The sequence below is a fragment of the Megalobrama amblycephala genome, linkage group LG4 (assembly GCF_018812025.1).
Source record: "Megalobrama amblycephala isolate DHTTF-2021 linkage group LG4, ASM1881202v1, whole genome shotgun sequence".
NCBI lineage: Eukaryota > Metazoa > Chordata > Actinopteri > Cypriniformes > Xenocyprididae > Megalobrama > Megalobrama amblycephala.
This window is the reverse complement of record NC_063047.1, coordinates 15716152-15743668: the sequence shown is the minus strand read 5'-3', so window position 1 is coordinate 15743668 and position 27517 is coordinate 15716152. Positions and strand designations below refer to the sequence as shown.

The 27517-nt window shown below is 35.7% G+C and overlaps 4 protein-coding genes across 5 annotated transcripts in view; 2 read left to right on the top strand and 2 right to left on the bottom strand.

Annotated features, from left to right (window-relative positions):
- The window catches only part of LOC125266838 (serine/threonine-protein kinase TAO3-like), a 34905-nt gene extending 28058 nt beyond the window's left edge, over positions 1–6847 (bottom strand). The window contains exon 1 of the transcript XR_007184564.1: positions 6790–6847. The gene's annotated coding sequence lies outside the window, so the exon portion shown is untranslated. The remainder of the gene's footprint in view (positions 1–6789) is intronic.
- A 404-nt stretch (positions 6848–7251) lies between these two features.
- On the top strand, positions 7252–9787 carry LOC125266836. Its single transcript, XM_048187911.1, has 6 exons — positions 7252–7847; positions 7933–8059; positions 8191–8384; positions 8464–8611; positions 8980–9184; positions 9338–9787. Exons 2-6 carry the CDS (start codon positions 8033–8035, stop codon positions 9640–9642), a joined length of 879 nt encoding a protein of 292 aa, XP_048043868.1. The 5' UTR covers positions 7252–7847; positions 7933–8032; the 3' UTR covers positions 9643–9787.
- Positions 9788–9882: 95 nt separating this feature from the next.
- On the bottom strand, positions 9883–27297 carry LOC125266835. 2 transcript variants are annotated; one of them, XM_048187909.1, is made up of 6 exons: positions 26021–27297; positions 24184–24446; positions 23892–24082; positions 23482–23572; positions 23161–23360; positions 9883–10519 (listed from the first exon to the last, which is right to left on the bottom strand). In XM_048187909.1, the coding sequence occupies exons 1-6, from the start codon at positions 26177–26179 to the stop codon at positions 10329–10331; spliced, it is 1095 nt and encodes a 364-aa protein (XP_048043866.1). In that variant the 5' UTR covers positions 26180–27297; the 3' UTR covers positions 9883–10328. The 2 variants fall into 2 exon arrangements, with proteins under 2 accessions (XP_048043866.1, XP_048043867.1); XM_048187910.1 differs by lacking the exon at positions 9883–10519 and adding an exon at positions 19950–20587.
- LOC125266834 lies at positions 17373–19859 on the top strand. Its single transcript, XM_048187908.1, has 6 exons — positions 17373–17912; positions 17998–18126; positions 18258–18451; positions 18531–18678; positions 19047–19251; positions 19405–19859. The coding sequence occupies exons 1-6, from the start codon at positions 17697–17699 to the stop codon at positions 19707–19709; spliced, it is 1197 nt and encodes a 398-aa protein (XP_048043865.1). The 5' UTR covers positions 17373–17696; the 3' UTR covers positions 19710–19859.
- Positions 27298–27517: the final 220 nt, after the last annotated feature.

Genomic DNA, 27517 nt, shown 5'->3' with positions numbered 1-27517 from the left:
TGTCATCCTCTCCTTTTGTTGTTACTTGCACTGCCTGTCACATGCATAGTATAGCTCTCTCTGTCAGCGGTGAGATTTACACATGTGATAAATGCAGGAAGATAGTCAGGCTGACAGAGAGAATCTCACGCATCCAAACTTTAATTGAGGATAGTAAGAATGCAAGGGCTTTAGAAACTGTTTTGGATGCGACTAGCTTAGTGAACTCTGTGCATTGTTCTGTTCCGGCTGTAGAGCCCGTGCAGCAGGGCAATTGGGTCACCGTAAGGTGGCCTACCCGCGGAAAACACCACTGTTCACTTCCGATTAGAACATCAAATAGGTTCTCCCCACTCAGTGATGCACCCACTGAGAATCCTGTTGAAAGTGCCCTAGTAATTGGCGATTCTATTACACGGAACGTGAAAATAGAAACACCAGCCACCATAGTCACATGTTTGCTGTGAGCCAGAGCACCTGACATCAAAGCAAATTTAGAAGTGCTGGCTAATGCTAATCATAAATACTCTAAGATTATTATTATTCATGTCGGCACAAATGATATTCGACTTCGCCAGTCAGAGATCACTAAAATTAACATTAAAGAGGTGTGTGAACTCGCAAGTACGATATCAGAAAAAGTAATTTGCACTGGTCCCCTTACTGTTCGTAGGAGTGATAAGATAGTTAACAGATTATCATCACTCAATGGCTGGCTGTCTAAGTGGTGTCCGCAGAATAATATAGGTTTCATAGACAATTGGAAAAGTTTTTGGGGCAGACCTGACTTGTTGAAAAGAGATGGTATTCATCCCTTCTGGGATGGTGCTGCTCTTCTCTCTAGTAATATGGCACATAGTCTTAGAGCTGAAACATGACAAACTGGGGCCCAGGTCAGGAAGCAGGCAGACTGGTTAAACTGACCGTCTGCTAGCCATCTCATGTCACAGAAGTCAGATAATTCCCAACACATAGAAACTCTTTCACCTAGATATTATCACATAGAGACTGTGTCTGTACCCCTAATTAATAAATACAAAAAAACTTCCAAACCCATTTAAGGGTAAAAATGTAATTGATGTTCAACAAATAAAAAACAGAGATAATACTGATAAACAAATGATAAAGCTTGGGTTGCTGAATATTAGATCCCTTTCTTCAAAAACACTTATTGTAAATTATATTATCACAGACAATAATCTATATTTGCTGTGTTTGACAGAAACCTGGCTAAAACCAGATGATTACATTACTTTAAAAGAGTCTAGCCCTCAAGGTTACGATTACGGACACAATCCTCGTCAGAAAGGCAAAGGGGGAGGTGTTGCTGTAATTTATACTCAAAATTCTTTCAAATATAATTCCTTAGAAGTGATGCTTATGAGGGGCTGTACAAGCCAAAATTCATTCTGGCACTCTCACACACTTACATTCTCCTTTCTCATACATTCATTTTTACTCTCACACACATACATTCTACTTTCACATACATTCATTTTTACTCTCACACACATACATTCTACTTTCACATACATTAATTTTTACTCTCACACACATACATTCTACTTTCTCATACATTCATTTTTACTCTCACACACATACATTCTACTTTCACATACATTCATTTTTACTCTCACACACATACATTCTACTTTCACATACATTCATTTTTACTCTCACACACATACATTCTACTTTCACGTACATACATTTCTACTCTCACACACACTTACATTCTCCTTTCACGTACATACATTTCTACTCTCACACACACTTACATTCTCTTTTCACATACATTCATTTCTACTCTCACACACATGCATTCTCCTTTCACATACATGTGTAAATTTTGGGTTGTTTTTAGCCCAAGGGCTGGGTAAACATAGGACAGAACACAGGTTGGGCTAATTCTACTCAGCAAATTGTGTTTTTATTTACCCAGCATAAAGGGTTGATTTTATTTTATTTTTTTTTCTATGATATAGCTTATTTAATACTTACAGATTAAATTATCTAAACCAGAGGTTCCCAACCTTTTTAGCCTCAAGTACCCCCCACGACTCCATCAGTAAGGCTCAAGTACCCCTTTATTGACACTAAACAAAAGTAAATGTGGTGTTTATATTTTAATGCAGTTGTCACAATTACCTAATTTACCAATGAACCAGTTTTATTGATTACAATTCAAACTTGAAGATATTGGGAAATTTTAAATAAGAAACACAATGTAATTGTGAATGTAATTGGACATTCCAGCACTTCAAATGTTATTTTGAATATAATGACAAAAAACATTATTTATTCATCCTTCAGAGATTGTTCCCATTTGTAAAACTGAAAGTTTCAAGATGTAGGAAATCCAACATTTCATTGAAAACAAACACTTTTATTTAAAAATAAAAAAAGACACAAAATATACCACTATAACCAGTAGATGGCGGTAGATAAGCACTTATTTGCTTATAAAGTTCAGCACTTTATGCACTAAAGTAGGAAAATCTTTAAATTACATTGTGTCTACTACGCTTTTTATGAGAGGATTTGTGAGCATAGGACTTAAACTGACACTAAAAGAAACTTATTCAATGTTTTGAGGGATACTGAGCTTAGTCTAACTTAAACAATTCTGATTGGCCATTATTTTCAACAGTAATGCATGCGCTTGGCTACAATACTCAATGTTGCAAAATCTTGTTGTAAATAGACAAATTTGCAGCGCTTAACGCGCCAGGTTGGGGTGAAGCTGGGGCGACTGACTGCACCCAGCAAGCCAATTACACCTAAGCGACAGCCCTGAACAAACCAAGCAAAATCTAAATCTGTTGCATACTCCGTGGAACACGTACATGTACCCCCGGATGGGAATCACTGATTTGTAAAATACTCCACACACAACCACTGGTTTATGACAACTTAATTTGCTGTCAAATTATCATTTTTCTAATCTCTCTAATAAAATATGTTAAACAGTTCTATATCGCTTTTCTGCAGACAGTACACACCGATATCTGCAGCGCTTTCTCTCTCTTCTCTCCGACAGCGAGTTCACGCACAACGCAGTTGTACACAGCCATGCCTCCCCTAGTGAAAAAAAAGTATACTAAGTATACTTGCAGCAAGACTAATTATTAGTATATTTCAAGTGTGTTAATGATTAGTTCATTTAAAGTGTGCTATTTTGAAACAACTAATTTTGTACTAAGTATATTTAAGTTGAAATTAAGTAGTATTAAAATACAACTTTAAGTATATTTAGTATACTTATGTGTGCTAAATTGGAACAACTTCAAGTATACTTAGTACACTTTAAGTATATGTCTGTGTAGGGACTAATTACATGCTTGATTAGTGATATTAAAGTGTACTTAAGTTGGGTTATAAGTATACTTTATTTCTGCTAAAAGTATATTTTTTGTTATAATATACGTTGTATTATAAGTATACTTTATTTGTGTTATAAGTATACTTTTATTTGTGTTATAAGTATACTTTATTTCTGTTATGAGTACACTTTGTGTTATAAGTACACTTTATTTGTGATTTAAGTACATTACAAAATAATTACGAGTGTCTTCAGAAAACACAAGCAATATACACTGAATATATTATTTTACAGGTAATAGTATATACTGTATGCTCAGTACCTTTGGCTTATTCCAAATATTAAACATTACACACTTTGCAGTCAATAACAATACACTTTGTACTTTGTATAATATAGTCAACATTTGAAGTGGATCAAAACCTTTAATCAAAGGTGTCCTAACTTTTTTGATCCACTTCAAATGTTGACTACTGTACTTTGAATTACATAATCTCACACAATACAGTTGTGCTACTATTTAAATACAGTTTAACACATTTTCCCAAAGTTGAATGCATTTGTTTTCAAGGCCATTAAAATAAATAAAATGTAACAACATCACTAATGAAGAGACATATTTCATTGACAAATCCAATAGTTTTTATTTAAACTTAGATTCAGCAAAACTCACCATGTTTTTCATTAAAGAAAAAAAATATTGGACCATGGTGACCCTCTATACACAAATACAAATTACACATTATATTCCATTTTCTGATGAGCTTCTCATTGTGTCTGATGGCACAATGATGATCGCAGAGACTCGTGAAGAACAGCATCTGTTCCCAGCAAGCAATAGCCGTCATTTCACCGTCTCGGTTAACTATAGACCCGATATAGTCCGGCTATGTGTAACCCACTTTTAGCCAAAACAATCTTTCATTTGGTTACATGTCGTTTTTGCCAAAATAACTTGCGAGTTGTATGTTATTGCATCATGTAAGTGAAGTCAACAGTGATTACAAGGTGTTTGGTTTCACATCTATGACATGTTATATTGTGTAGGCTGTGCGTAGCCACGATTTAGCTCATAGTCAGACCGGCTATTTGTAGCCCACCTATAGTCAATCCTGATTTATTGTAGTTTTTGGACAGGAAGTGCTTGAGATGGTTGATATCTCATCATGTTCGCAATGTCAATGATTTCTACAAGATTTAAGTGGCATTTCATGACATGGTCTATATGTAGTCACGATTTAGCTCTGAATTGGATAGGCTATGTGTAGTCTGCTTTTAGTCCACCCAGCGAAATCGAGGCAATTTATAGTCTAGTTTTTACGGCTTGGCTATAGCTCTGATTCAGACCAGCAATGAGTGTAACCAAAATGGTGTTAAGTCATTTTCGACCACAAAGCTTGTGGGATTCTTGATATACTTGCATTTATACATTTATATGCAAGTATAATATACATTTATATGCAAGTATATATTTGAAACAGCATATTTTTGCTGTCACACAATCCTACATTCTACGATATCATATATATATATATATATATATATATATATATATATATATATATATATAGCCATATATTAATTATAATTATATACCACACACATATATGACTGTATTTAATTTTAAGTTAAATACAAATTTACAATTCTCAACCGCTAGATGGCAACTGTGGCTCTACTGAGACATGACCACTGGCAACGCAAGACTTGAACGTTGACTCTCGATCACTGTTGCCAGATCTCGCGATAAACATTTCCGCATTTTACAACTGTTGGAGACGGAGAGCAAGCAACAGCAAATGTTAAAGCAAATTCTTTCCTGCTTTTGGTCTTGTAAGTATCTGTGTTTTTCATTTTGACATGTGTTTATTATTTATGTACATTATGTGTAGGAACCGTGACATTTTAGCGGGTAACTGTGCAGACTCAGAGTAAAACGTGGTTAGATTAACATACATGCACATGTACTGTAGTGTTTCCTTGTGCCCTAAAACTCTGTAATTATCTAAATACAAGGGGGTAAACATGAAACCTGTGCGCCCTACTATTATTTGTTATGGAAGCCTTGTATATCTTTTAATCTTTTGATCATTATGAAATAAAAATATGAGTTTTTGATTTGGCAAGGCAAGTTTATTTTGTATAGCACATTTCAACAACAATGTTCAAGGTAATTCAGAGTGCTTTTCATAAAACATGGAATTTATGGAACTGAAAATTAATCAGGTTGTTTTATAAACCAAAAAAATATTGTTAACATTTTTTATTTAACTTTTTTTTTGTCAATGTAATTTTTTTTTGTCAATATATTTTTATTGTTACACGTTGTAATTTTCTTTTAATGTTTATTTGTATTGTATTTGTAAAATTTAATTTTTTTTATCATTGTGCATTATCTTGAGTTCTTTTTCTAAATAAAACCTTTTATATTTAATTTGTTTGGACGGATTGTCATTTATGAGAACCTGTTATATTTAAGTGAAAAGAATCCTTTAGCCATTATTTAGGTGTCTATTGCATGTATAGATGTAATCATTCATTAGTAGTGTAATTGATGACTAGTCTATTTTTAGGTTATAGATAGACGTCTATTAGATTTTCACTGACAGCCCCAATTTTGCCTTATTTTAACCTAGACCCGTATTAACCGTCTTTTAAACATAAATATGTAGTTGTCTAATAGTCGTCTAATTGATGACTAGTCTACTCTTGGGTTATGGTTAGACGTCTATTAGATTTTCACTGACAGCCCAAATTCAGCCTTATTTTAGCCTAGATCCATATTCACCGTCTATTAGACATATATATGTAGTCGTCTAATAGTCGTCTAATTGATGACTAGTCTATTTTTGGGTTATGGTTAGACGTCTATTAGATTTTCACTGACAGCCCAAATTCAGCCTTATTTTAGCCTAGATCCATATTCACCGTCTATTAGACATATATATTAAGTCGTCTAATAGTCGTCTAATTGATGACTAGTCTATTTTTGGGTTATGGTTAGACGTCTATTAGATTTTCACTGACAGCCCAAATTTTGCCTGGTTTTAGCCTAGACGGCCGGGCTATGTTTTGACGGCTATTAGACGTCTAATAGACATAAAATTGCTTGCTGGGTTGACAGAATATACCAAAGATATAAGAAATGTTCAACTCTTTATTCACGTTTACAATAGTCTGTCTGAATCCTACATTGAACCAACACTATTTTTGAACAGTAGGCTAAATGAGGATTAGCAGCAGGGAACTGTATCAGAATGGCATGTCGATATTGTTTTCGGTACATAGTCAAGCATAAAACACTTTATGAATTTATATCGTACAGAATACGGGCCGATTTGACCAATCATGAATGTTTTGGTGCTGCATACAAACATGCCATAAACCACCACACACAGACTCAAAAAGGAGATATCAAGCCGAAATATCGCTCTCCGTTTGTTAACGAAAATAAAATAAAGTTTGTTAACTGGTAGACTACAACTCACCTCCCAATAGCAGCACTTTTCTCCGGTTCTTTCAGGATCGCGTAGGCCATTAGATTAGCCGGTTGTCGTCGCCATCATGGTCAGTCTGCGATGTCACTTGATTGAACTGGTCAGAATCCCCAAGATTGAGCTATGTATTGCGCTTTCAGTGTTTTATTAAATAAATTATACATTGCGACATTATACTTCACCTGAGTGACAGAGCGAGGGGATTCAGACGACGACCGTGACGTCAGCAGCTCTGATTGGCTGAAGGCAGTGAGCAACAAAATCTGATTGGTCACAGACCAAGTTGAAGAGACATTTGAATTCCGATAAGTTTAACCACTCGACATATTTTTTCGCATTACTTGTGCTGCTGGTGTGTTGTTTAATATAAATTTGTGTGTACGATTGTAAAATGATTCTGCTAGTGTAAACTTAATAAACATTTACACATATTTGGAAATTGTATAGGCTACACTGCATATACTAAATGGGCTTGTAATGCATTCATACTGAAATAAATAGCACAAGGGTCCGTGTATCATCTGATCATTCAATTATTTCATTTAATCTGGCAAACGAAAAACGGGCAAAACAGGTCGATATTTCGTTTTTCGGTGGTTCTGTATGAACCAAAAAATGAAAGCTGATGTCTTTTTTCCAGTTTTCAGCTCGAAACCGAAAAACAAATAAACCGAAAAACCCAAACGAAATAATACGGCTAATTTACGTTTTTCTGTATTTTTCCAGTTCTCACGGTGTTTACAGCTGCGCGCCGCGCTTTGCACATGCGCACTGAATAGCAGCTCAATAAGCCTGTGATCATTTCTGGTGACTGGTATGCCGAAAGACCCACAATGGCATCACTCGAGTCATACATGCCAGTAATATATGATATGTTTGTGAATGGAGTGACATATAGGGAGATGTCTGAAAGGCTGCGAGAAATGGGTGTCCAGCGGGGAAACTCTGAGATCAGTATCCGGAGACAACTTGCCAAACACAATTTGCGGAGAAAAGGACACTCTTCTGATTCAGACCTTGAAATTGCAGTCTCTCGAGCAATACATCAGGTATAAATAATGAATAAGCAATAGTCAAAAAAATAATAATGCTGTACTATTTGATGGAGCGTGTGTGTGTGTGTGTTTTTAACAGACTGGATCAACTTATGGTCGTAAAATGATGACAGGCTTCCTGTCATCAGTTGGAGTACGTGCAGGAGAATGCCGAATCGGACGTGTTCTGAGAGCAGCCCATGCCCCACCACGAAGAACGGCGTAAAGTATGTTATAAAGCAGTTATAAGTTTCATGTTTTTACAAGAGTTTATAAGAGTAACGATTTGTATTCCACGCACATGCATGCCTATGTCTATGCTGACCTAAGTTATTCATATATTTTCTTGCTTGTATAGGGTACCCGTAACTTTAACCCAAACCCATATACTGCAGAATACATGGGACACAAGCTACACATGGACCAAAACGAAAAATTGGTCATGTTTGGAGTGACTCATGTAATTGCTGTGGATGGATACAGCAAGAAAATTGTTGCAAATGCAATTATGCCTACCAAAAACAATCTAGCCATCTATGATGCTGTGTACAGGTCAGTATTGTATGTTAAGTATAAAATGTAACATTTTAATTGTCATAACAGAAATAAATTGTCATACTTGTTTACGTAGACCTGCAGTAACACATTATGGAATGTGGGATCAACTTCGTGTGGATCATGGCAAAGAATTTTACCTCAGTCTGTACATGCAAGAGAGGCTGTCAGAATATAGACACAACCAGCAAAGAGCACCATACCTCCAAACTCAGTCAACAAGGGTAATGTTATTAGTCTGCAAGCCATCAACCAGCCTTAAAAAGTAATATATTTGGCCAATTATTGCTTTTAAGTAAAAGTTTGAGGTTCCTGTACTACTTTATACTCCACTGCAGTATGAATAATGACAAACTAATACACGTTGGCCAGTTTACAAGAGTGGTTACATTTTGGAACTTCCAGTACATTTAGCTGAAAAAACTTACTGTACGATTTTATGGTTGTGTACTTCAACATCATGATGTTGGTGCTTTGAGTATTTCATCCATCCCACACACCATTCTTTCTTTGATTGCTTGTTTCTATAGTTTCTAAATGTGTACAGCCTTCTTCCAACCTTTTATTATTATTATTATTATTATTATAACAGAATCACACAGTGGAAAGGATGTGGCCAGAAATCAACAACCGGGTAAATTACCCACTAAAAGAGGCCCTCATACAACTACAAGATCAGGAAGCAATAGATATGGAGGACAGCCTGACAAGGTTCTGCACATCCAATCTGACTGGCCAAATGTGCCAGATTGGAATAAATAGATTTGTGCATTCATGGAATGCTCACAGGATCCCAGGTATGTTACGTTATGCGAATTGGATTTGTTCATAATGAGATGGATCCAGATGGATTTGTTAATAATGCTTTCAGGCTATTTTACAAACACAAACTACATAGATTCTAGAAGAGATTTACTATTAAACATAAGAAATTGTTTGTGTTGATACAGGGAGAGGGATACCAAATCAGCTGGCTGGGACAGGAACACCGAGAAAAATCACAGCAGATCTTCTACCAGATGCCACGGTAGCAGCTGACATGTATGACAGGGACATGGGATCATCCCTCACCAGAATATCTTCTTTCGGAAGTGACCCCTTTCTGTCTGAGGCAGACAAAGTGAGAGTAGAGCAGCACTTTTCACAGTATTACCCAGACCTTGCAGTTGTTTTTGACAATGTTGCCAATTACAACTATGTCCCATTCAAACAGGCTTTGATCTACCTCATTAATGTAACAAAGAGATTTTCCTAATTTCATATGTCTTGGATCATGTGGAACCTTGCCATAAATCGAGGAATAGCCTCAGCCATGAGGAAAATGTTAGCACTTATTTTCTGTTTAGTATACATACTGTAAATATGGACTCCAACATTATGCAGTCACTACTATGTACTCTGTAACAGGGTGCAGAATTAAATGTATCTTGTTACTATTAAAACAATTAATTAAATAAATAAATACACTTTGATATTGTCATTTTATTAATTGCACAGTATACACTGGACTGTTTTGTGGGGAAAAATTTATTTGAAAAATAATATATTATAGAACCAGGAAGAGCTTAATGATAAAACACAAAAATGTAAACAAATTAGGTCCAACTTTAGGAATCACATAAGATAAAAAACAAACAAACAACACCTTTAAATCAGTGTGGAGTGAGCTCAAAACAACAAAGCAATGTAAAACAACATATTGCCAATTTTTCTACCTCTAATAAAATCCCTGTGAGTTCAAAACAAAGCAATATAAAACAACATACTGCCACATTTAACTCTTAAGAAATCTGTCAGCTCAGAACAGAGCAATATAAAACATTTAGACTCTTAAAACTCTAATAAAATTCCTGTAAGTTTACACTAAGATGCCACATAAAACATATCCACCAATTTCTCATGAATACTGTGAAAAGATGGATTTAGTGGCAAGAATAGTGTTTACTCGCATGCCAATCCTCTAACTACATTCACTAGTTCAGTAAAGCCAGTGACTCTATGCATGTTGGTGGAAAAATCTTCCGTTCGACATTTCAGACACTGTGAAGAATTTTGGAGCCACAAAGTTGTGCAGGATCTGCAACCAACTAAGCTTTCGCAGCAGGCTGCAAAAAACGGATCTTCCATGATTCCTGACGGGAGAGAAAAAAAAAACATTTCAGGTCTAAAACTGCAATACAAGACACAACAGATTAAGTCATAAAAAAATGTTTTTGAATTTATATATTTTTTAAATTGCCTCCATTATATATTTTTTAAATTGCCTTAAAATGCCTCCAGATGCTCCAAGCACAAACATAAATGTCAATGTTATATGTTAACAATGTTATAGTGCTGTGCCCAGTTAACAATTTGTCTCCCAGTGATCTCACCATGAGCTCCCAGGGTACTCATGATGTGGTCACAATGTGAGGTCTCCCTAGCTATAAATTTTATTGGACGTGGACTCTGACAGCGCTCAGACGTCAAATGTTGGTTGAAAATTAAAATTGTGTTTACGTCTAAACATATGTTTGACGTCAGACTCCAACATCATTAAACAACTCCACAAACAGCATTACCAGCTTCACTTATGTCACGAGTTCACACTTACATATAATTTAGAGGGAGTAGAGTTTTAATGCGTATTTGGCGTGCTGTCCGGGGGGAGGGCTCCGAGCTCTGAGTACAAATGGAGGTCAGATATGGCTGTGTCCGAAAACCTAGGCAGCTGACTTGTTGCCTCGCTGCCTTATCAGACAATGACTTGTAAGGCAGCTTTTGTGCAATAAAGGCACATCACAAAACTAATTTCGGACAGACTACTGAGGCAGCGTAACAGTTTAATGATCTACAGCAAAATAGAGAGAGCTTTGGTGAGAACTAAAGTATTTAATTACTACATTAGTAATTTCTTTCTAGAAATGACATCAGAAGTGGAAAATGTTGGTAAAAAACATACATTTACACTAGGGCTGCACGATTAATCGTATGAGATTGTCATGCGTGTCTCATCAGTTAAATTCTTTCAAATATAATTCCTTAGAAGTGATGCTTATGAGGGGCTGTACAAGCCAAAATTCATTCTGGCACTCTCACACACTTACATTCTCCTTTCTCATACATTCATTTTTACTCTCACACACATACATTCTACTTTCACATACATTCATTTTTACTCTCACACACATACATTCTACTTTCACATACATTAATTTTTACTCTCACACACATACATTCTACTTTCTCATACATTCATTTTTACTCTCACACACATACATTCTACTTTCACATACATTCATTTTTACTCTCACACACATACATTCTACTTTCACATACATTCATTTTTACTCTCACACACATACATTCTACTTTCACGTACATACATTTCTACTCTCACACACACTTACATTCTCCTTTCACGTACATACATTTCTACTCTCACACACACTTACATTCTCTTTTCACATACATTCATTTCTACTCTCACACACATGCATTCTCCTTTCACATACATGTGTAAATTTTGGGTTGTTTTTAGCCCAAGGGCTGGGTAAACATAGGACAGAACACAGGTTGGGCTAATTCTACTCAGCAAATTGTGTTTTTATTTACCCAGCATAAAGGGTTGATTTTATTTTATTTTTTTTTCTATGATATAGCTTATTTAATACTTACAGATTAAATTATCTAAACCAGAGGTTCCCAACCTTTTTAGCCTCAAGTACCCCCCACGACTCCATCAGTAAGGCTCAAGTACCCCTTTATTGACACTAAACAAAAGTAAATGTGGTGTTTATATTTTAATGCAGTTGTCACAATTACCTAATTTACCAATGAACCAGTTTTATTGATTACAATTCAAACTTGAAGATATTGGGAAATTTTAAATAAGAAACACAATGTAATTGTGAATGTAATTGGACATTCCAGCACTTCAAATGTTATTTTGAATATAATGACAAAAAACATTATTTATTCATCCTTCAGAGATTGTTCCCATTTGTAAAACTGAAAGTTTCAAGATGTAGGAAATCCAACATTTCATTGAAAACAAACACTTTTATTTAAAAATAAAAAAAGACACAAAATATACCACTATAACCAGTAGATGGCGGTAGATAAGCACTTATTTGCTTATAAAGTTCAGCACTTTATGCACTAAAGTAGGAAAATCTTTAAATTACATTGTGTCTACTACGCTTTTTATGAGAGGATTTGTGAGCATAGGACTTAAACTGACACTAAAAGAAACTTATTCAATGTTTTGAGGGATACTGAGCTTAGTCTAACTTAAACAATTCTGATTGGCCATTATTTTCAACAGTAATGCATGCGCTTGGCTACAATACTCAATGTTGCAAAATCTTGTTGTAAATAGACAAATTTGCAGCGCTTAACGCGCCAGGTTGGGGTGAAGCTGGGGCGACTGACTGCACCCAGCAAGCCAATTACACCTAAGCGACAGCCCTGAACAAACCAAGCAAAATCTAAATCTGTTGCATACTCCGTGGAACACGTACATGTACCCCCGGATGGGAATCACTGATTTGTAAAATACTCCACACACAACCACTGGTTTATGACAACTTAATTTGCTGTCAAATTATCATTTTTCTAATCTCTCTAATAAAATATGTTAAACAGTTCTATATCGCTTTTCTGCAGACAGTACACACCGATATCTGCAGCGCTTTCTCTCTCTTCTCTCCGACAGCGAGTTCACGCACAACGCAGTTGTACACAGCCATGCCTCCCCTAGTGAAAAAAAAGTATACTAAGTATACTTGCAGCAAGACTAATTATTAGTATATTTCAAGTGTGTTAATGATTAGTTCATTTAAAGTGTGCTATTTTGAAACAACTAATTTTGTACTAAGTATATTTAAGTTGAAATTAAGTAGTATTAAAATACAACTTTAAGTATATTTAGTATACTTATGTGTGCTAAATTGGAACAACTTCAAGTATACTTAGTACACTTTAAGTATATGTCTGTGTAGGGACTAATTACATGCTTGATTAGTGATATTAAAGTGTACTTAAGTTGGGTTATAAGTATACTTTATTTCTGCTAAAAGTATATTTTTTGTTATAATATACGTTGTATTATAAGTATACTTTATTTGTGTTATAAGTATACTTTTATTTGTGTTATAAGTATACTTTATTTCTGTTATGAGTACACTTTGTGTTATAAGTACACTTTATTTGTGATTTAAGTACATTACAAAATAATTACGAGTGTCTTCAGAAAACACAAGCAATATACACTGAATATATTATTTTACAGGTAATAGTATATACTGTATGCTCAGTACCTTTGGCTTATTCCAAATATTAAACATTACACACTTTGCAGTCAATAACAATACACTTTGTACTTTGTATAATATAGTCAACATTTGAAGTGGATCAAAACCTTTAATCAAAGGTGTCCTAACTTTTTTGATCCACTTCAAATGTTGACTACTGTACTTTGAATTACATAATCTCACACAATACAGTTGTGCTACTATTTAAATACAGTTTAACACATTTTCCCAAAGTTGAATGCATTTGTTTTCAAGGCCATTAAAATAAATAAAATGTAACAACATCACTAATGAAGAGACATATTTCATTGACAAATCCAATAGTTTTTATTTAAACTTAGATTCAGCAAAACTCACCATGTTTTTCATTAAAGAAAAAAAAATATTGGACCATGGTGACCCTCTATACACAAATACAAATTACACATTATATTCCATTTTCTGATGAGCTTCTCATTGTGTCTGATGGCACAATGATGATCGCAGAGACTCGTGAAGAACAGCATCTGTTCCCAGCAAGCAATAGCCGTCATTTCACCGTCTCGGTTAACTATAGACCCGATATAGTCCGGCTATGTGTAACCCACTTTTAGCCAAAACAATCTTTCATTTGGTTACATGTCGTTTTTGCCAAAATAACTTGCGAGTTGTATGTTATTGCATCATGTAAGTGAAGTCAACAGTGATTACAAGGTGTTTGGTTTCACATCTATGACATGTTATATTGTGTAGGCTGTGCGTAGCCACGATTTAGCTCATAGTCAGACCGGCTATTTGTAGCCCACCTATAGTCAATCCTGATTTATTGTAGTTTTTGGACAGGAAGTGCTTGAGATGGTTGATATCTCATCATGTTCGCAATGTCAATGATTTCTACAAGATTTAAGTGGCATTTCATGACATGGTCTATATGTAGTCACGATTTAGCTCTGAATTGGATAGGCTATGTGTAGTCTGCTTTTAGTCCACCCAGCGAAATCGAGGCAATTTATAGTCTAGTTTTTACGGCTTGGCTATAGCTCTGATTCAGACCAGCAATGAGTGTAACCAAAATGGTGTTAAGTCATTTTCGACCACAAAGCTTGTGGGATTCTTGATATACTTGCATTTATACATTTATATGCAAGTATAATATACATTTATATGCAAGTATATATTTGAAACAGCATATTTTTGCTGTCACACAATCCTACATTCTACGATATCATATATATATATATATATATATATATATATATATATATATATATATATAGCCATATATTAATTATAATTATATACCACACACATATATGACTGTATTTAATTTTAAGTTAAATACAAATTTACAATTCTCAACCGCTAGATGGCAACTGTGGCTCTACTGAGACATGACCACTGGCAACGCAAGACTTGAACGTTGACTCTCGATCACTGTTGCCAGATCTCGCGATAAACATTTCCGCATTTTACAACTGTTGGAGACGGAGAGCAAGCAACAGCAAATGTTAAAGCAAATTCTTTCCTGCTTTTGGTCTTGTAAGTATCTGTGTTTTTCATTTTGACATGTGTTTATTATTTATGTACATTATGTGTAGGAACCGTGACATTTTAGCGGGTAACTGTGCAGACTCAGAGTAAAACGTGGTTAGATTAACATACATGCACATGTACTGTAGTGTTTCCTTGTGCCCTAAAACTCTGTAATTATCTAAATACAAGGGGGTAAACATGAAACCTGTGCGCCCTACTATTATTTGTTATGGAAGCCTTGTATATCTTTTAATCTTTTGATCATTATGAAATAAAAATATGAGTTTTTGATTTGGCAAGGCAAGTTTATTTTGTATAGCACATTTCAACAACAATGTTCAAGGTAATTCAGAGTGCTTTTCATAAAACATGGAATTTATGGAACTGAAAATTAATCAGGTTGTTTTATAAACCAAAAAAATATTGTTAACATTTTTTATTTAACTTTTTTTTTGTCAATGTAATTTTTTTTTGTCAATATATTTTTATTGTTACACGTTGTAATTTTCTTTTAATGTTTATTTGTATTGTATTTGTAAAATTTAATTTTTTTTATCATTGTGCATTATCTTGAGTTCTTTTTCTAAATAAAACCTTTTATATTTAATTTGTTTGGACGGATTGTCATTTATGAGAACCTGTTATATTTAAGTGAAAAGAATCCTTTAGCCATTATTTAGGTGTCTATTGCATGTATAGATGTAATCATTCATTAGTAGTGTAATTGATGACTAGTCTATTTTTAGGTTATAGATAGACGTCTATTAGATTTTCACTGACAGCCCCAATTTTGCCTTATTTTAACCTAGACCCGTATTAACCGTCTTTTAAACATAAATATGTAGTTGTCTAATAGTCGTCTAATTGATGACTAGTCTACTCTTGGGTTATGGTTAGACGTCTATTAGATTTTCACTGACAGCCCAAATTCAGCCTTATTTTAGCCTAGATCCATATTCACCGTCTATTAGACATATATATGTAGTCGTCTAATAGTCGTCTAATTGATGACTAGTCTATTTTTGGGTTATGGTTAGACGTCTATTAGATTTTCACTGACAGCCCAAATTCAGCCTTATTTTAGCCTAGATCCATATTCACCGTCTATTAGACATATATATTAAGTCGTCTAATAGTCGTCTAATTGATGACTAGTCTATTTTTGGGTTATGGTTAGACGTCTATTAGATTTTCACTGACAGCCCAAATTTTGCCTGGTTTTAGCCTAGACGGCCGGGCTATGTTTTGACGGCTATTAGACGTCTAATAGACATAAAATTGCTTGCTGGGTTGACAGAATATACCAAAGATATAAGAAATGTTCAACTCTTTATTCACGTTTACAATAGTCTGTCTGAATCCTACATTGAACCAACACTATTTTTGAACAGTAGGCTAAATGAGGATTAGCAGCAGGGAACTGTATCAGAATGGCATGTCGATATTGTTTTCGGTACATAGTCAAGCATAAAACACTTTATGAATTTATATCGTACAGAATACGGGCCGATTTGACCAATCATGAATGTTTTGGTGCTGCATACAAACATGCCATAAACCACCACACACAGACTCAAAAAGGAGATATCAAGCCGAAATATCGCTCTCCGTTTGTTAACGAAAATAAAATAAAGTTTGTTAACTGGTAGACTACAACTCACCTCCCAATAGCAGCACTTTTCTCCGGTTCTTTCAGGATCGCGTAGGCCATTAGATTAGCCGGTTGTCGTCGCCATCATGGTCAGTCTGCGATGTCACTTGATTGAACTGGTCAGAATCCCCAAGATTGAGCTATGTATTGCGCTTTCAGTGTTTTATTAAATAAATTATACATTGCGACATTATACTTCACCTGAGTGACAGAGCGAGGGGATTCAGACGACGACCGTGACGTCAGCAGCTCTGATTGGCTGAAGGCAGTGAGCAACAAAATCTGATTGGTCACAGACCAAGTTGAAGAGACATTTGAATTCCGATAAGTTTAACCACTCGACATATTTTTTCGCATTACTTGTGCTGCTGGTGTGTTGTTTAATATAAATTTGTGTGTACGATTGTAAAATGATTCTGCTAGTGTAAACTTAATAAACATTTACACATATTTGGAAATTGTATAGGCTACACTGCATATACTAAATGGGCTTGTAATGCATTCATACTGAAATAAATAGCACAAGGGTCCGTGTATCATCTGATCATTCAATTATTTCATTTAATCTGGCAAACGAAAAACGGGCAAAACAGGTCGATATTTCGTTTTTCGGTGGTTCTGTATGAACCAAAAAATGAAAGCTGATGTCTTTTTTCCAGTTTTCAGCTCGAAACCGAAAAACAAATAAACCGAAAAACCAAAACGAAATAATACGGCTAATTTACGTTTTTCTGTATTTTTCCAGTTCTCACGGTGTTTACAGCTGCGCGCCGCGCTTTGCACATGCGCACTGAATAGCAGCTCAATAAGCCTGTGATCATTTCTGGTGACTGGTATGCCGAAAGACCCACAATGGCATCACTCGAGTCATACATGCCAGTAATATATGATATGTTTGTGAATGGAGTGACATATAGGGAGATGTCTGAAAGGCTGCGAGAAATGGGTGTCCAGCGGGGAAACTCTGAGATCAGTATCCGGAGACAACTTGCCAAACACAATTTGCGGAGAAAAGGACACTCTTCTGATTCAGACCTTGAAATTGCAGTCTCTCGAGCAATACATCAGGTATAAATAATGAATAAGCAATAGTCAAAAAAATAATAATGCTGTACTATTTGATGGAGCGTGTGTGTGTGTGTGTTTTTAACAGACTGGATCAACTTATGGTCGTAAAATGATGACAGGCTTCCTGTCATCAGTTGGAGTACGTGCAGGAGAATGCCGAATCGGACGTGTTCTGAGAGCAGCCCATGCCCCATACCACGAAGAACGGCGTAAAGTATGTTATAAAGCAGTTATAAGTTTCATGTTTTTACAAGAGTTTATAAGAGTAACGATTTGTATTCCACGCACATGCATGCCTATGTCTATGCTGACCTAAGTTATTCATATATTTTCTTGCTTGTATAGGGTACCCGTAACTTTAACCCAAACCCATATACTGCAGAATACATGGGACACAAGCTACACATGGACCAAAACGAAAAATTGGTCATGTTTGGAGTGACTCATGTAATTGCTGTGGATGGATACAGCAAGAAAATTGTTGCAAATGCAATTATGCCTACCAAAAACAATCTAGCCATCTATGATGCTGTGTACAGGTCAGTATTGTATGTTAAGTATAAAATGTAACATTTTAATTGTCATAACAGAAATAAATTGTCATACTTGTTTACGTAGACCTGCAGTAACACATTATGGAATGTGGGATCAACTTCGTGTGGATCATGGCAAAGAATTTTACCTCAGTCTGTACATGCAAGAGAGGCTGTCAGAATATAGACACAACCAGCAAAGAGCACCATACCTCCAAACTCAGTCAACAAGGGTAATGTTATTAGTCTGCAAGCCATCAACCAGCCTTAAAAAGTAATATATTTGGCCAATTATTGCTTTTAAGTAAAAGTTTGAGGTTCCTGTACTACTTTATACTCCACTGCAGTATGAATAATGACAAACTAATACACGTTGGCCAGTTTACAAGAGTGGTTACATTTTGGAACTTCCAGTACATTTAGCTGAAAAAACTTACTGTACGATTTTATGGTTGTGTACTTCAACATCATGATGTTGGTGCTTTGAGTATTTCATCCATCCCACACACCATTCTTTCTTTGATTGCTTGTTTCTATAGTTTCTAAATGTGTACAGCCTTCTTCCAACCTTTTATTATTATTATTATTATTATTATAACAGAATCACACAGTGGAAAGGATGTGGCCAGAAATCAACAACCGGGTAAATTACCCACTAAAAGAGGCCCTCATACAACTACAAGATCAGGAAGCAATAGATATGGAGGACAGCCTGACAAGGTTCTGCACATCCAATCTGACTGGCCAAATGTGCCAGATTGGAATAAATAGATTTGTGCATTCATGGAATGCTCACAGGATCCCAGGTATGTTACGTTATGCGAATTGGATTTGTTCATAATGAGATGGATCCAGATGGATTTGTTAATAATGCTTTCAGGCTATTTTACAAACACAAACTACATAGATTCTAGAAGAGATTTACTATTAAACATAAGAAATTGTTTGTGTTGATACAGGGAGAGGGATACCAAATCAGCTGGCTGGGACAGGAACACCGAGAAAAATCACAGCAGATCTTCTACCAGATGCCACGGTAGCAGCTGACATGTATGACAGGGACATGGGATCATCCCTCACCAGAATATCTTCTTTCGGAAGTGACCCCTTTCTGTCTGAGGCAGACAAAGTGAGAGTAGAGCAGCACTTTTCACAGTATTACCCAGACCTTGCAGTTGTTTTTGACAATGTTGCCAATTACAACTATGTCCCATTCAAACAGGCTTTGATCTACCTCATTAATGTAACAAAGAGATTTTCCTAATTTCATATGTCTTGGATCATGTGGAACCTTGCCATAAATCGAGGAATAGCCTCAGCCATGAGGAAAATGTTAGCACTTATTTTCTGTTTAGTATACATACTGTAAATATGGACTCCAACATTATGCAGTCACTACTATGTACTCTGTAACAGGGTGCAGAATTAAATGTATCTTGTTACTATTAAAACAATTAATTAAATAAATAAATACACTTTGATATTGTCATTTTATTAATTGCACAGTATACACTGGACTGTTTTGTGGGGAAAAATTTATTTGAAAAATAATATATTATAGAACCAGGAAGAGCTTAATGATAAAACACAAAAATGTAAACAAATTAGGTCCAACTTTAGGAATCACATAAGATAAAAAACAAACAAACAACACCTTTAAATCAGTGTGGAGTGAGCTCAAAACAACAAAGCAATGTAAAACAACATATTGCCAATTTTTCTACCTCTAATAAAATCCCTGTGAGTTCAAAACAAAGCAATATAAAACAACATACTGCCACATTTAACTCTTAAGAAATCTGTCAGCTCAGAACAGAGCAATATAAAACATTTAGACTCTTAAAACTCTAATAAAATTCCTGTAAGTTTACACTAAGATGCCACATAAAACATATCCACCAATTTCTCATGAATACTGTGAAAAGATGGATTTAGTGGCAAGAATAGTGTTTACTCGCATGCCAATCCTCTAACTACATTCACTAGTTCAGTAAAGCCAGTGACTCTATGCATGTTGGTGGAAAAATCTTCCGTTCGACATTTCAGACACTGTGAAGAATTTTGGAGCCACAAAGTTGTGCAGGATCTGCAACCAACTAAGCTTTCGCAGCAGGCTGCAAAAAACCGGATCTTCCATGATTCCTGACGGGAGAGAAAAAAAAAACATTTCAGGTCTAAAACTGCAATACAAGACACAACAGATTAAGTCATAAAAAAATGTTTTTGAATTTATATATTTTTTAAATTGCCTCCATTATATATTTTTTAAATTGCCTTAAAATGCCTCCAGATGCTCCAAGCACAAACATAAATGTCAATGTTATATGTTAACAATGTTATAGTGCTGTGCCCAGTTAACAATTTGTCTCCCAGTGATCTCACCATGAGCTCCCAGGGTACTCATGATGTGGTCACAATGTGAGGTCTCCCTAGCTATAAATTTTATTGGACGTGGACTCTGACAGCGCTCAGACGTCAAATGTTGGTTGAAAATTAAAATTGTGTTTACGTCTAAACATATGTTTGACGTCAGACTCCAACATCATTAAACAACTCCACAAACAGCATTACCAGCTTCACTTATGTCACGAGTTCACACTTACATATAATTTAGAGGGAGTAGAGTTTTAATGCGTATTTGGCGTGCTGTCCGGGGGAGGGCTCCGAGCTCTGAGTACAAATGGAGGTCAGATATGGCTGTGTCCGAAAACCTAGGCAGCTGACTTGTTGCCTCGCTGCCTTATCAGACAATGACTTGTAAGGCAGCTTTTGTGCAATAAAGGCACATCACAAAACTAATTTCGGACAGACTACTGAGGCAGCGTAACAGTTTAATGATCTACAGCAAAATAGAGAGAGCTTTGGTGAGAACTAAAGTATTTAATTACTACATTAGTAATTTCTTTCTAGAAATGACATCAGAAGTGGAAAATGTTGGTAAAAAACATACATTTACACTAGGGCTGCACGATTAATCGTATGAGATTGTCATGCGTGTCTCATCAGTAAAGCCGGTTCTGTGATTAGCGGTAAATGTCCATCACCTGCTTTCAAATGGAGCTGCACTTAATATACAGAGCCGTAGTTCGCGGACAAGCTACGCAATATCGCCACATTTACCGCTAATCACAGAACCGGCTTTACTGATGAGACACGCATGACAATCTCATGCGATTAATCGTGCAGCCCTAATTTACACACAAACTGACCAGAAAATCCAAATTTCGGACGGCAACTCTTTTTTCCAGCGCAACTGTATGGAACCCACAGGATTGTGGGATATCAAATGGCAGTGAAGAATACATATATGCTGCCTTCAAAAATCGATCAGATGAAGGTCTCTCAGGAGACAGGAAGTGAAGCTAACATTAGATTCAGACGTGCCTTGATGCCTTCCGACCATGAAATGTGTCCTCCGAAGGCAGCATTTTACAGGTTTCGGACGCAGCCTATATATACCTCCTGTCATTGATTGCTGAGTGCTCTCCAGTTGTGTTAATTATCTGAATGTGCTCCTCCTGAACTTTGTTAATAAAACATCATTACAAACCAGATTGACTTTATTTCTGTCAGAAGTCTACAGAAGCTCTTATTAAGATTAACAGAGGTTTAGATGTTGATGATTTATTGAAAATAATAGTTTGGTTTGATGTCACCATTATGGTGGTCTGTATTTGCTTTAGTTGGGCAGTTTGACATACCTGGCAGTTTTGATGTTTTAATGCTAGTTTTCTCTGGCTGCTGTAACTGTGTTTGTTATAGCAAGAGCAGCAAGAAAAAAATTGTAACCAGATGGTCAGCTACTTGATGGCGTTAAAGATACAATCATTATGTAGTGTTTTTATCAGCTGATCTCATCTAGACCATCATATGTGTCATTAACTTCACATAACCGATTACAGTAATGTTTCTACAGCATGAGATCCAACAGTATTTTAATAAGAAAATCTGTATGATTTTAAGAACACACTAAACACTGAAGAACAGTGAAGAAATACTGCTTCACACATTTAGACACACTCAAACATCAATAATCGGCATTTGAATCTCAACAATGGTGACATGCTTCATGCTGCAATGCATTCTGGGAGCCACTGATGTGTTTTGTATGATGCACCCAGAATACATAAACAGTTACAGCATCCAGAGAAAAACTAACATTAAAAAGGCAAGGCCAAAGAGCCCAACTAAAGCAAACACTGACCAAACTTCTACTTTCAAACTAACTTAAACATTTAAACATCTGTTAATCTCAATAACCCTAACCCTGTAAATAAAGTCAATCTTGTTAGTAATAATTGAAGCTGCTTATGCTGTTTTTGGGGTTGTTTAATGGCAATGGAACTTGACTTCAACCTTTTATAAGAATGTTAGGGGATAATGTTCTATCAATGTTAACACTTAACATGTTTAGAATGTTTTTAGAGAATGTTATCCTAACTTTTAGGAGGACATTCTGGTAACAAAAATAAAACTAGCTACTAAAACATTACAAGAACATATAATGTTCACAGAACATCCTAAGAACAATGACATTTCTAGCTGGTGTGACCTCACATTGTGACCAAAGTATGAGCACACAGTGAGAGTGCTGTGAGGTTACACTTTTAGATCACTGAGACCACAGGGTGAGATCACTGTGAGTTCAGAATGTTGACTGGGTGTGATGGCTGAATAACCATTTTTAATAAATTCCATACAAAGAAAAGACTGACCTCTGCAAACTAGACAAGTGAAGACATCCCTCACATTCCTGGACTGTTCTTCAGTCAGTACCAATGTTGTCTTCCTGTTTTGGACCAGGTCAGACAGTTCATGGATGGCAGTGGTCACCTCAGATAAACCCTGAGCAGCCAGGACAACCTCCTCGATCTTCTCCAATACACTGTCCATTCCCCCTTCATCATCTCTGCGTCTATGAATCAGAAACATGTCATTTATATATTAGTTTTTAATATAAATTTTATATTTTTAAGCACACACAGGTAACTAGGATTGCATTTGGTATTGTAACTTACAAGATTTACGAGACTTACGAGATTCTCCGCCTCTTTTGTTGCATAGCTTGGAAATCAGCCTCCAGTACAGCCATGATTTTTCTTGAGTTTTGCTTCCAGTAAAAGGACCCTAAATGAGTACACAAAATGTATAATGTATGAATAAGAGCTAATTTGTGAGACTGATATGTGAATGCATTTCTAATTTAGCAGCAAAAGTTTGACATTGTTTATAGCAGTAGTTTGTGATGTGGGACTTCATAAATGTTGATGCAGCAATTTAAAGCCCACCACATATTTGCAGCCTAATTTGTTAAGCAGCAAAAGTTTATACCACTGTAAAAAGTTAACTTTTTAAGACACATGGATACGTAAACTTTACTTAGATTCATGGTAAATAATAGTTAATGAGATAAATAAAGGTAAATAAAAATTTTCCACTGAAGCACCTCTTGTTCCTTCGGAGTCTAATATTTCAATCCCATTGTGGTCTGTCAAAATGACTGGGTCATTGGTTCCTAGGGCATCTTTCACTTTTGCGGTCAAAATTGGGACACTGGCCTCCTGCTCTGTGAATCTTACCACCACCATTCTGCTGGTGACAAGCTTCCCACTTTGAAACTCTCCCAGGCTGACTGTCCTGGAATTCAAAACAGCTTAATTTAGGGTCTTGCATAATGATGAACATTGTATACATGTAAAAAAAAAAAATAAATTATTGCCAGCAGAAAATTAGCTTACTTTGTAAAGTATTTCAGGGATTGGGCCCTGGGTGGCAGTGAGGGACTCGCTGAGATACCAGGCCTGGAGAAGCGAAACTGGCTGCTTGAGGATGGAGGTGGCCCAGAGGCAGCAGCATTACCACTTGTGTTGGGTACAGCCCCAGACCCATGTACCTCATAGTGGGCCTTGTCCCTGAGATCTAATGAACTGAAGTGGCCATCTGCTCTGGGGAACACTGCCACATTAGCATCATCAGTGAGGTACAGGCTCTGGCTGGATACCTAGAAAAAGTAAGGTTTTCTTAAGTAGGCACAACCAGCATGAAATTCATTGTACCCTTTATTCTTTAGATATGTACAGTTGTCAGTTATAATCATCAAAATTAAAAGAAATAAACATTTGAAATATATCAATCTGTGTGTAATGAATGAATATAATATACAAGTTCCACTTTTTGAATGGAATTAGTGAAATAAATCAACTTTTTGATGATATTCTAATTATATGACCAGCACCTGTATAGGAATCACTACAATCAGATGCCATATTTTAGGTTCACTAAGCTAAAACTAATGAAATCAAACACAGCAGTCCTTCAATAAATAATGGCTAGTTATAATATTCAGTTTTGCTGAAAGAGTTTTAGAGAAGCATTGCCTCAAGTGTATGATCATTTTGCAGGATGCAGTTTGTGGTGTTATTGATCTGTATTGCACAGAAAGGTGTTTCTGTCATTGAGCTGAGCTCAAATGATCTAAATGGGGTAGACAAAATAATAAAAACCTGTCAGTACAACACAATACATTTCAACAGCACCAGTAACGGCAACCACATGACCGCATCAAAACTCTCTAAACCAGTTTTAATACAATCTGAACATTATAACCACAAAGATAATTACTATATAGCAGAATGTTTAGACAGCATTAGTTTTAGCTTGACATACCTAATAAACTCCATAGAGTGGGGATAGGGTAAGGAGAACTTTTGGCAACCCATAACTGCACGGTTCCAACAGATCAGTAACTTATGGGCCGACAGCTTTGCCATTTACCATTTTTTATGATAAAAGTGTGGTAACCATGTTTTTTCATGTATCGATTACCATTTGTATAATCAGTTTGGTAACACTTTATAATACTGTTCCTTCATTAATGCATAATATATAATAATATATATTTAATTCTAAAGTAAAGGTAATTTTAACCCACATGTAATGATTCAAGTGTTACTACATCCTTCTAAAGGAATTACTAATGATTTGGATCAGTATTCTAAAGTGAAGATCATGATAACTCTCTAGTAATGACTGAAATCATAGCTTTTGAGGCTTTTGAAAGGTTTTGGATAGCAACACTTCAGTCATTACTATCATGTTTTTCACTTTAGAATGAATTATATATTATGCATTATTCACATTAATTATGGACCTGTATATAGTAGCCTAGTCCTTAGTAGTGAGTAGTCATACTGTGAGGTATGAAAAAATAGTAGTCACTGATTAGCTAATAGTGAACTACCACATTCAACTGAGCGCTATTACTACTAATATATTAATCAGAGTTTCTTGTTAGTTAATAGTAGTTTCTAGAGTGTTAATAATACCTTACTCATTTGTTCCTATGTATTTATTAATTGATGATGGAACAGTAAGTGTTACCATCAGTTGTCCAACAAACTACCATGCTTAAATGCTAGCAAAACCATGGTTAATTTGTGGTTTACGTACAATAATTTTTGTAGTAAAAACATGGTTATTTTCGTAAGGGTATCCACTTAATGTCACACATTCAAAATTGAATGCCAGCAAACCTCCATTAATAAGCTTCATGCTATTGTAGTTCGTCCATATTACCTGAAATATTTTAGAAATGTTTTCAACCATCATGTCTTCCTCTCTCAATGTTACCCTTCTAGACGAAGTGAAAAGAACAAATGATACATCCATTTCGTCGCAATGATGTTGCCTCCGAGTGTACAAACAATGGTTAGCGGCCTTAAATTCATTGCGCATGCGCACAGCGCGGCGCGCAGCTGTAAACACCGTGAGAACTGGAAAAATACAGAAAAACGTAAATTAGCCGTATTATTTCGTTTTGGTTTTTCGGTTTATTTGTTTTTCGGTTTCGAGCTGAAAACTGGAAAAAAGACATCAGCTTTCATTTTTTGGTTCATACAGAACCACCGAAAAACGAAATATCGACCTGTTTTGCCCGTTTTTCGTTTGCCAGATTAAATGAAATAATTGAATGATCAGATGATACACGGACCGGTAGCCACGGGTGTGCCAGGGTGTGCCGGTGCCACCCAAAGTGGCAGCTGGCACACCTAAAATAGGTCCAGGTGAAATTGCAAGCACAACAAACCTCACAAGTATCGAAAATGGGATACTTTCCCATAGACTGGAGTGAGACCATAGACGTCTCGCGAGCTGTCGCGATCATTCGTGGCTCTCTGTGTCTTGTAGCGCTAAGCGCTTCAGTTCATGCAGAGCGGGCGTGAACGGACCAACTCTTCCACATGTAATAAACATGAATGAACATCCAAAGGTATGTTGAAAGATATAGTAGAACTTACCAAAATCCGTATCATGTCATCTTTCATGTTCATGTTTCAACTGTGGAAAGGTGTCATTAAAACATATTGTAATAATGTCAAATTTACCGTCACATTTACCTCAGAAAAGCCCTTCAATGTCCAAAAACGCATCAGTCAGCTACAAAAATGAACTTCGAGAGGAGCATTTTGCTAAATATATGCACTATTGCATATTCATTGTATTTGTGCTTAACATGTACTTCAATATTGAATGTATAAATCTGTTTTATGACAGCCGCCATTTAAATTTTTAGGTCTATATAAAAATGAGTAGAAATAGCCTATAATTGTCATAATTTTTTTTTATTATAACGTTATTATAAAAACTGTGTAATTTATATGTAAGTAGCTTACAAATAAATTAATTTTTAATATTATAGTGATGTAGGCTACCAGCTGTGGTTCCCTGTATAATTTACAGTGTTGAGAGAGATTTTTTTCTTTGAGGAAATTTGCTGTACCTGACGGGCACTTCGGTAAAGTTGGTTTTATATTCGCACATTCGGACTTCTGGTAAATTCAGACTTTCCAATAAATGTGCAATAAATTAATGTTTGCGAATTTTAAGCAGCGACATGATATTGACAACCAACGATTGTCAACTTACAACATTTTTCACATTCGATCAAAATAGGCAAGTATTGTTTTAATGGCATATTTACTTGTGAATGTCCACTGAATGTCCAATGTAGTGTGATTAACAAGGCTATTGAATACGGATGTCCGAATGTGCGAATATAAAACCAACTTTACC

Bases quoted from the DNA above. Each gene is read 5' to 3' on its own strand.
- LOC125266836 (XM_048187911.1), top strand. From the start codon at position 8,033: ATGCCCCACCACGAAGAACGGCGTAAA. The intron at 8,060-8,190 runs GTATGTTATAAA...TTGCTTGTATAG, and splicing joins ACCACGAAGAACGGCGTAAA to GGTACCCGTAACTTTAACCC. The intron at 8,385-8,463 runs GTCAGTATTGTA...TTGTTTACGTAG, and splicing joins ATCTATGATGCTGTGTACAG to ACCTGCAGTAACACATTATG.
- LOC125266834 (XM_048187908.1), top strand. From the start codon at position 17,697: ATGGCATCACTCGAGTCATACATGCCAGTAATATATGATATGTTTGTG. The intron at 18,127-18,257 runs GTATGTTATAAA...TTGCTTGTATAG, and splicing joins ACCACGAAGAACGGCGTAAA to GGTACCCGTAACTTTAACCC. The intron at 18,679-19,046 runs GTAATGTTATTA...TTATTATAACAG, and splicing joins TCCAAACTCAGTCAACAAGG to AATCACACAGTGGAAAGGAT.
- LOC125266835 (XM_048187909.1), bottom strand. From the start codon at position 26,179: ATGCGCAATGAATTTAAGGCCGCTAACCATTGTTTGTACACTCGGAGG. The intron at 24,447-26,020 runs GTAATATGGACG...TACTTTTTCTAG, and splicing joins ACATTTCTAAAATATTTCAG to GTATCCAGCCAGAGCCTGTA. The intron at 23,361-23,481 runs GTAAGTCTCGTA...TCTGATTCATAG, and splicing joins CAAAAGAGGCGGAGAATCTC to ACGCAGAGATGATGAAGGGG.